The 8,973-nt window shown below is 40.8% G+C and overlaps 1 protein-coding gene across 1 annotated transcript in view; it reads left to right on the forward strand.

Annotated features, from left to right (window-relative positions):
- IPO8 (importin 8) overlaps nt 1–4,828 on the forward strand; it is a 76,760-nt gene extending 71,932 nt beyond the window's left edge. Inside the window, exons 23-25 of the mRNA XM_065418549.1 lie at nt 2,785–3,006; nt 3,878–3,994; nt 4,731–4,828. Coding sequence (XP_065274621.1) covers nt 2,785–3,006; nt 3,878–3,994; nt 4,731–4,828 — 437 coding nt within the window. The remainder of the gene's footprint in view (nt 1–2,784; nt 3,007–3,877; nt 3,995–4,730) is intronic.
- Nucleotides 4,829–8,973: the final 4,145 nt, after the last annotated feature.

Below are 8,973 nucleotides of genomic sequence, written 5' to 3' on the forward strand. Positions count from 1 at the left end.
CCTGGGGCTTTCCCCGAACAAGCGGCGGACCGGCTTTGAGAAGCACTGGTTTAATCAACTGGTTCAGTTCAATGATTAGTTCATTCAAAGTTAAGAAACCAATCGTGAGTTGAAAAAAGCAGAAAAGCTTGTTTTCCTCTGCTAATCTATGAATAAAAACTAGGTGTGAGAAGATGAGATCTACTAGTTCTAAAAACTTGAAGGGTGGAAACAATCAGTTTCATTCACTAACTACAGATAATGCTTCCTTTGTTTGATAAATCCATTTTAAATGGAAAACCATGTTTTAATTAACTTCATTCTGTTGTATCCAGCATATTTAAGGTAGTTTTGTTTAATAAAACAACTTTAAAGTGCTCTTTTTGTGCACTTTTAATTGAATTCCAAGTTCCAATCTTACTAGAGATTGACACAAATTTTGAGTAAAAAAGAAAATCCTCTAGTAAATAAGAAATGCATCATTGACTATTTTCTAACATCATAAAATATAAAAATTAAGAATGTGAATGAATGTAAATTAATCTATATAATTGCTTAAATAACTGTGTATAGATAGTATATGCTCCTGGTTAGCAAAATGTACCAAATTTAGTGGAAAGGCTATGTTTTGTTCCAAATCCACATGTTTTAATGGCTTGCCAGTCAATGAGAATCAGTCTTTCTTTAGGAAAATAAACAAATGCAAAACGAGATTAAAATAATTTATTTATATAAAGTTTCCTGCTTACTGCTTTAAATCATGATCAGACTCGGTGATGTAAATTGTTTTGGTTTAAGTCAATCCATCCTGGCACAAAGAGCCTTCAGGACAGGTTTACAAAGCAGGAATTGAGATGATCATGATTCCTGTGGCAGAGAGGCCTCCTCTCAATCTATCAGGCAAAAAGGAAAAAAAATCCAGAGAAGTTTCTGCACTGGAGAGTGTATATTACACAGCATTAATGACAGATTATTTTATTGTCTGGATATATCTAATTTGCAGTATGTCTAATTTGCAGTCTGAGATAAAACCATTGTAGGCTCTAATGCTTAAGATGGGTACAAATGAAATGCTTTTAAGAGGTGCAAATTTCAGACATAACTGTAATTAAATTGAGTTGCCTCTACTTATTGAGCATAAGAACGTGGTACAGTAGCTACACAATCATTTCAGTAGCCATGTCCTGCTCAGATCTCTGCACTGTGATTTGCCTAAAACTCCAGTCCCACCCATTCCAGATTGCTGTCCATAAGCCCATAGCAGATATAACCAGTTCCACTCATTTTATCCAGCTGACAAAAGAAAAACTTGAAATGCTGTTTTTAGCCCCCGTTATATTCTTGAAAATATTTCTTAGCTATTTTGGCATAGTAACTTGAGACCTTGCTTAAGTCAGAAATAGCAATGTTTGGAACTTACATTTCGGGTTTTTGGTTCAGGATATGATTGCTGTTTCATAAATACAAAGCTGGGTAAAACTATCAAGGGAAGTTGTTTTAAGTGTGTGCAGTTAAGAGAGCTCTCTAAAGGTTGGTAGGCAATAAATTTGACAAAAGTCTTTTAACTGTATATGGTACCTGTTTGTAAAGTCCAAGTAAGTCTTTATTTGCTGTATTTTATTAAAAAGCAAAATGACATATCATTTATATTACCGTATATACTCGATCATAAGCTGGTTCATTTATAAGCCGATCCCCGCAAGATGGATAAGTAAAAATGGAATTTTTTTATAACCCATTCATAAACCGACCCTATAATTCAAGGGTCAGCAAACTTTGGCTCCCGGGCCATCAGGATAAGCTGCTGGTGGGCCGAGATGGTTTGTTTACCTTGAGCGTCCGCAGGCACAGAGGTAAACCTAAGTAAACAAAGTGTCCCGGTGTGCCAGCTGCTTACCCTGACAGGCCGGGACAGCAACTGGTGGGGAAATTTTTTTGGGGGGAGAAGCTGGGAGTCAGGGGAGTAACCCCTGTGACCACCCCCCACATGACCCCACCCTTAGCCTGGGACCCCCACACTCTCCCCATCCCATCCCTTCCCACCTTATCTGGGGAGGATGTCTCTGACCTGGCTGGAGCTGCTCCGGCAGGCTGGGCAGCGCGGCCGCAGCCTGCTCCGGTGGGCCAGACCGGGCGGCGCAGCCGCAGCATGTTCCAGCGGGCTGGGCCGGGTGGCACGGCCACCGCGTGCTCCAGCGGCCTGGCCACAGCCTGTTCGGGGGGGGCGGGGCCGAGCGGCACGGCTGCAGCCTGCCAGCCCCGGAGCTGCAGCTGCTTCTGAGACTGGGGGGGAGAGCAGCATGGCCAGAAGCAGAGAGACTCTGGCCCCACCTCTTCCCTTCTGGCTCTGCTGGCTGTGCTGCCTCTCCTTGCTCCCTCTGTTGGGGGGAGGGGCTGTGTCCCATCTCTCCCTCTCTATACCCGTTCATAAGGTGACCCCCTTCTCTGGTGCTTCCCTTTTTTACTAAAAAAATTCGGCTTATGAACGAGTATATACGGTAATTTAAAGAGAAAAGTTGCTGTTTTGCTCCTACAGCAGTCTTTTACTCACAAACTAATCGGGTACATGTGAGAACAAATTTCAGTTTCACACTTCCAAGGTGTTATTAGAAACAGAGCATAACTGTTCTAAAGTGTATGAAATATTTTGATGACTTCCTTTTTCACATCTTCAAGTTTGTTTGTTTTTAAAATGTGGTCCCTTTTCTGGCCAAAAATGTACATATACATGTTTTGTCCCTTAATATTTTTAATTACTGAAACCATATGATGATTTTAAAAAGAAAAATGTTGATACATTTGCAGAAGAGATCCCAAGTGATGAAGAGGAGACAAATGAAGTGGGTCAGGCAATGCAAGAGAATCATGGAGGAGGTGGTGGTGGAGGAGAAGATGAAGATGAGGATGACGACGATGATGACTGGGATGAAGATGCATTGGAAGAAACTGCTCTAGAAGGATTTAGCACTCCTCTTGACCTTGAAGATGGTGTAGATGAATATCAGTTTTTTACACAAGCACTGTTAAGTACGTACATGCCTGTATGCATAATTCTTTAATATGATAGTTCAGAGGCACTTATGTGAATAATTGTTTAAAATCCTTATCTGTGGTATTAGTAACCTCTTGCACTATTGAAACTGAAAAATAACCTAAGATCTTTTTTGTATGTTTGCTTCACCATTTATGCTGATTTACCTCAGTTTGGATTTTTGAAAATTTTCCCCCTTTCTACTAATGAGTTTCACTTTCTGATTCTCCTGTTCTGACATAACCCTGAAATCTTTGGCTAGCACACACTCAAGGATACATCTAAAGCTGAACAAGTGTTCTAACTGAAAAGGTCCTGAAATCATTTCTGTTCATACTATCTCTGTTGCAATTTTTCAGACAAAACCTAAATTATAGGGCCTACATTACTTCAGTGTCTTTTGAGTGCTCAGATAGAAGTATTTATCATTTTCTAAATTGTCAAAACCCTAAAGGAAAAAGCATATTTCTCCTGTCCAGAAGGTTTAACAAGTATAGTTTTTATTTTTAACTTTTGAAATGAGTCTAATTTTCAGCATAATGGATGCATTTTGACTGTGAAATTGAACATGGCTGTGAATATTGGGCACACTTTGAAACATTATTAAATCCCTGTTTCCAGAAAGCTCTTAAGCACATGCTTAATTTTAAGCTTCTCAAACCCCAGTCTCTTTTGGAAATAGGCCAACTTCATCTGTGTTCTGAGAAGCTGACAGAGGTGCTAAACCAGTGTTGAGGGGTGAGGTCTGTGTTTTTTAACCACAAACCCAGATCTTCTTTCTCTCTGTGTCTTTTTCATCTTGTCCTTCTGAAGTAGTCTTAAAACACAGGCTGATAATCACTTTGCATCCACTCTTTGTTTTGACAGCGGTTCAGATCCGGGATGCAGTCTGGTACCACTCACTGACAGCACCACTGAGCGATGATCAGAAGAAACAATTACAGGAAATTTACACATTAGCAGAACACCGGCGAAGTGCTGCAGGTCAGTCATTTCTCTGGGGCTGTCATGTGTTGTAGGGACTCTGGAACAGAATATGCCCCTGTAACAATTATATGGGGTGCAGTGGGCCAACGTGAGTCCCTGTGCACTACTTGACCTGGTCTTAGAGGAGGTTTGAGGAGCATAAGCAGTGCGTAGGGCCTTATGCTGTCTCTGCACTGAGATGAATCTCACCTAGAGATTAGCATTGCCTCTAATTTGTTGACTCCTATCTGGCAGATATAGTTGTTTAAATAGGGACTGAGCTAGATTTTCAGATGGATTTTTCACATAAAGAGTAAATTAAGGTATTACCTGGCTGACAGACATTCATTTGATCAAGACTGTTATAGATCAGTGTGTGTTTTACAGCTGTTTAATTATTTTACCACTAAAATTACTTTTCACAGTAAATATAAGCATTTGAACATTTAAAAAGGGGCCTGCATTGATGGAAGTAAGTTCATTAAACTGAGGAGCATGCAGTGCAATGTCATGTACAATTATTTCATAATAAATTAATCTTTCAACTTCTGTCCTAGAGAGGGGTGTGGAATGTTACTTTAAAAAAAGAAAATCTAATCTACTGCAATTTATCACTGCCATGGCAGATCTGAGATTGAAATCTTGGTCAATAGAGTTTGTTCCACAAGCTTCCCCTTCCGCACAGGACTATGTAGATCAGACGCAATTGCTCTCTACTTTCATACCCCTTTTCTTTCCCTTCTGTGAATTCTAGAGACTAAGACGATAGAACAACAAAGTGGCTACACGTTTGACAACAAAGGACTGATCACAGCATTTAACTTTGGTGGAAATGCTCCTGGAGGCAACTGAAGGAGAAATTGCAAAGGACTCTGGGAATGGCTTCATCATTACATTTTATTATAAAACAGTCATAACTTCTGAGTGTGTGGGGGAGGGTAATCTGATGTTCCCGAGGGTTTCCCCTGGGAGACAGCAGTGTGGTTTCCTCACCAGCCTGCTCTTTCTAGCCAGCTACTGTAAGGGTCAAATTCTTGTGGTGTTTTTATAATTTGATGGACTGAAAAGAAAACATCTGCCCTCAAGGAAACTGAATGACTGGGAGGGGCTAGGTTGAATCTAGTTGAGTTGCACTTCTCAGGTTTTTGCTGTGCAGAATTGGTGGATCCCTATGGATAACAGTGCCTTCTGTTGTATATGGATTAGCTGAACAAATGAATTTGAGTGTATTGTAATTTTTTTAAGTGTAAGGATTCTTCTAGATGCACTGTAAGCCTCGGTTCCATGTTTTCCTACTATCTGTCTTTTACTACATGACTTAGTTGTTTGTTAATTGCATATACATTGCTGGTTTCAAAAACATCATCTCAACTTCCCTCCTTGGTGTAGACCTTTGTATGTTGGGCATTCTTTTGGAATTATAAAGCATACTCTGGGGCTTTCAAAGGTTCTTATCAAAAAAGCAGGTTTTTCCCTTGAGGCAATGGTCACCTCAGCCCACGTCCTTGAGATCTCTCCATTAAAAGACAACCCACTTGAGTTGTAATGGCACTCATGCCCTGGCAGGTTCAGATCAAAACAGACACTGGTACCAAATAATTTCCATCTCCATAAGTGTGAGAGTGATCAGTCTCTGGCCCTTGCGAGTAGATGAGCTACGTGACCACTTGTCTCCTTTATTGCTGAATATTGGGTTTTTGATTTTGGGACCCTGTAAATTTTTTTCCTTTAGTGATTCATTATCATTCCAGCTATAGTACTGAAAAACGGGGGTCCATAACATTTTAAAACAATAATTTATCTTAGTGGAGGGGAAAGTAGCTCCAAATCTTGCTTTTTTTTGTCTGAATTTCTACTCTGCATCCCATCTGGCTCCTATTCCCAGTGCTGTAATTTAGTCATGTTTAATTTTCCCATGTTTAAAAGGTCAGTCTCTTATACTCAAATATACACAAATACCTAATTGTATGTGTGTTGGTACAGTGAAACTTGTCTTAAGCAGACACCCAGCTAAATACTGATATGCACAGAAACCCCTCTTCTATAACTAAGGGGTTAACAAAGTTATAGTGGAAATGATGGGGATACATTAAAATGGTTAAATATTTTAAAATGAGGATTGAAGGTAGAATCTTTAATCCATGTTTCATGTCTTTTTTGTGTCTGATCACTTGTTCAGGGCTTGAAAGTGTTTACTAGACAACTGTTACCCCAAGACTGACATGAAAGGTGAAAAGCCCTTTGCCTGGGGTGGTACCAAATTGAAAAAGCTCAACTCTTCCTTCCTTCCCCATCACGTCTTTAGCTACTGCAACGGGGGAGGTTGCTGTCCTTGGACCCTGCTCAGGGCTCTCATCTTTTATACTAACCTCTGTCTCTCCCACTGCCCAGCTGTGAAAATACCTCTCTCCCGTTATCCCCTCCTCCTGCCCCAGAATCTTCTGCCTGCTAGAACTGCTGGGTGGAGAGAGGTCCTCTGCTGCTTTAGCCCTCTTCAGCCTTCCTACCTCCTGCTGTGGGGGTCATGTGTCTGCTACTTTACCCCTCCCTCAGCCTCAGTGTTAGGTCCTCTCCAGTGGCCTTCTCTGCCACTGTTTATAGATTTTTTTTTTTTTCAAAGCAGCCCCAGAATGAAATTGACTTGGTTCTTATTAGTTTTCACTGCTGCTATTCAAAACCCTGGGTGCAGCAGTGAAAAACTATCATGTCTCTTAAAACTGCTTTCATTCCGCTAAAGCCTGAGAAAGCTTTGAACACTTGAAAATTCAGGCCCCCGTTCCTTTGCTAATAAAGTGATTGGTGATTTTGGATGTCCAATATGAGACCCTTCAAAGAAGCAAGAGGCCTCTGTACTTTTTGAAAATCAGGCCCTAAAGTCATTGGTCACTTTCAGAGATTTAGGTCTGGAGATGTCTCCCTAACACTCTAGATAGATAACACTACATACTACATCACTTTACATTCAGTTTACAGTTGGGATTTCTTTACAACCATAAAAAGCTAGAAACTTGTTCACAACTCTAAACAAAAGTTATTCAGAAGTCGGTGGCATTGATTTCTCCACACATACTTGGCAACGGAAGCTTCCTTTTTGCCATTTGGCATCTGGCAAATGGAGTTTTTAAGCTCTGTGTTCATTTATGTATAAAATGTTGATTGTCAGTCAGTGGGATTTCCTTCAAAGCCTCTCCTCCCACCAGAACTAAGAACAAAAGGATTTTTTTTCTTCCACTAATGAAGGTCATTGCATAATCAAAAGGTAGTTTTCAGGAGTTAACATGTTCAAGCCGAAATCTACCACTGTATAGCACTATCCTTGTGTCCACCCCTCTGAGTCATGGTTGTTCCCTTAACGCTGCTGCTTGTATACTTTTCAAATGAACTGCCAAGATTTCATCCAGATGTTTCTGACAATGGATTTGAATCGCTATTTGGTATCTCACAGTTGTGGTCAGAGGGGAGATTTTAGGAGATGGTGCACAAAAGGGTGACTAGCTTTCTCCTTCCCAGGAGATTGAGTAAATGTTTCTACTGGCAAAAAACAAACATAAATTTATACCCTTTTTGAAAAGGTATTCAATTAAAGAAATAGTCCAAGATTTACTGGGCTCCAAACTCCCCTTTTACATGTGGTTCTCTTTTAATGTGATAAATATGCATTCATACACAATCATAATAGGTAAGGGATTGTAGGGATTTCTTCTTGAGATGTCTCCAGCTTGTACTACATTTAGTACAAATGTGCATTACTGTCTCATGTTGAAGCCAGGGTAATCGTGGAACGTCAGATACCAGCAACATTGAACTGAGCAAGATGTAGTCGCCCTTGGAAATGCAGAGACTTATGAATGTATTGTCAAATAAAACAAAGGTTGATAAAAGTAACCTTTGCTGCCCTGTGCCAGCATTCACTAAGTGTGAAGGTGACTGTATGGACGCTAGGGGTGCTTAAGTATGAAATTAGATTTGTGTAGGTTATAATTATAGCAAGTGTTAACTTATGTGGTAAAACATCTTTTTCAGATAAATTAACCAGTCCTGGGTGTGAAATTTCAAATGCTGTTTTGTCATTCTTAAACTTCTCGTGACTCTTATTATTCTTTTGGTTTCCTCTTTTTGCTTTGGCTGAGTCTTTCTTTGAAGGGGGAAGAGTACTGTCTGTTTTTGCAACAAAGCAAACTCTACAACCAAAGAGACTAGCTCCAGGAAGAAAGCAGAATACCAAACTGAAGAAAACGTGCAGTGATTAAAATTGACATGCTTTGGCAGAGGCTGGGTCAAAATATGTAAACCATGTTCTGCAGAGTGTCATAGTAAGCTTCTTTGCTTCAGTGAGAAAAGGATGTTTTGGGGGTGGGGATGGTGAGAGAGGAGGTATTGGAAATAAGTGATTTACTACTTCAGAATCTGCCATTTGTCCAGGTGGAGAAATTTAGTCTCTACTGAGTGTTAGATTACGTCACAAGTTAGTAGACCAGACCAGCCATCGGAACGGTCGGATTTTGGAGCCCATCAGGCAATACTATACCAGGCCACCCTTATTTCTGCACAGCTGCCGGCAGCGCCGCTGTCTTCAGAGTTGGACGCCCAGCTCGCTGCTGCTGCTCTCCGGCCGCCCAGCTCTCTAGGCAGTGCAGAAGTAAGGGTGGCAATACCGCGGCCCCGACTACAGTAGCTTTGCGACCCCCCTTTTGTGTTAGGACCTCCAGTTTGATAAACTCTGATTTAAGGGCTTTTCATGTTTATATTTTGCCATTTAAAAATACATACTGTGATAGAGCAGGACCAGGGAGCAGTGGGAGAGAGGTTGAGGGGAGATATATAAGCCCTAGGCTAATTAAGGCATGGTTCCCTGTAGACTAGGGAAGGTTACTACAGGTTAATTGGTGCACCTGTAGCCAATTAAGGCCCTGTCAGGAACCAAATAAAAAAAAAACAGGCTGCTTTAGGCAGACAGGATGGAGAGAGGACTGGAGTTTGGAGGTGTGTTGCTGAGA

The sequence above is a fragment of the Emys orbicularis genome, chromosome 1, assembly GCF_028017835.1.
Source record: "Emys orbicularis isolate rEmyOrb1 chromosome 1, rEmyOrb1.hap1, whole genome shotgun sequence".
Lineage (NCBI taxonomy): Eukaryota > Metazoa > Chordata > Testudines > Emydidae > Emys > Emys orbicularis.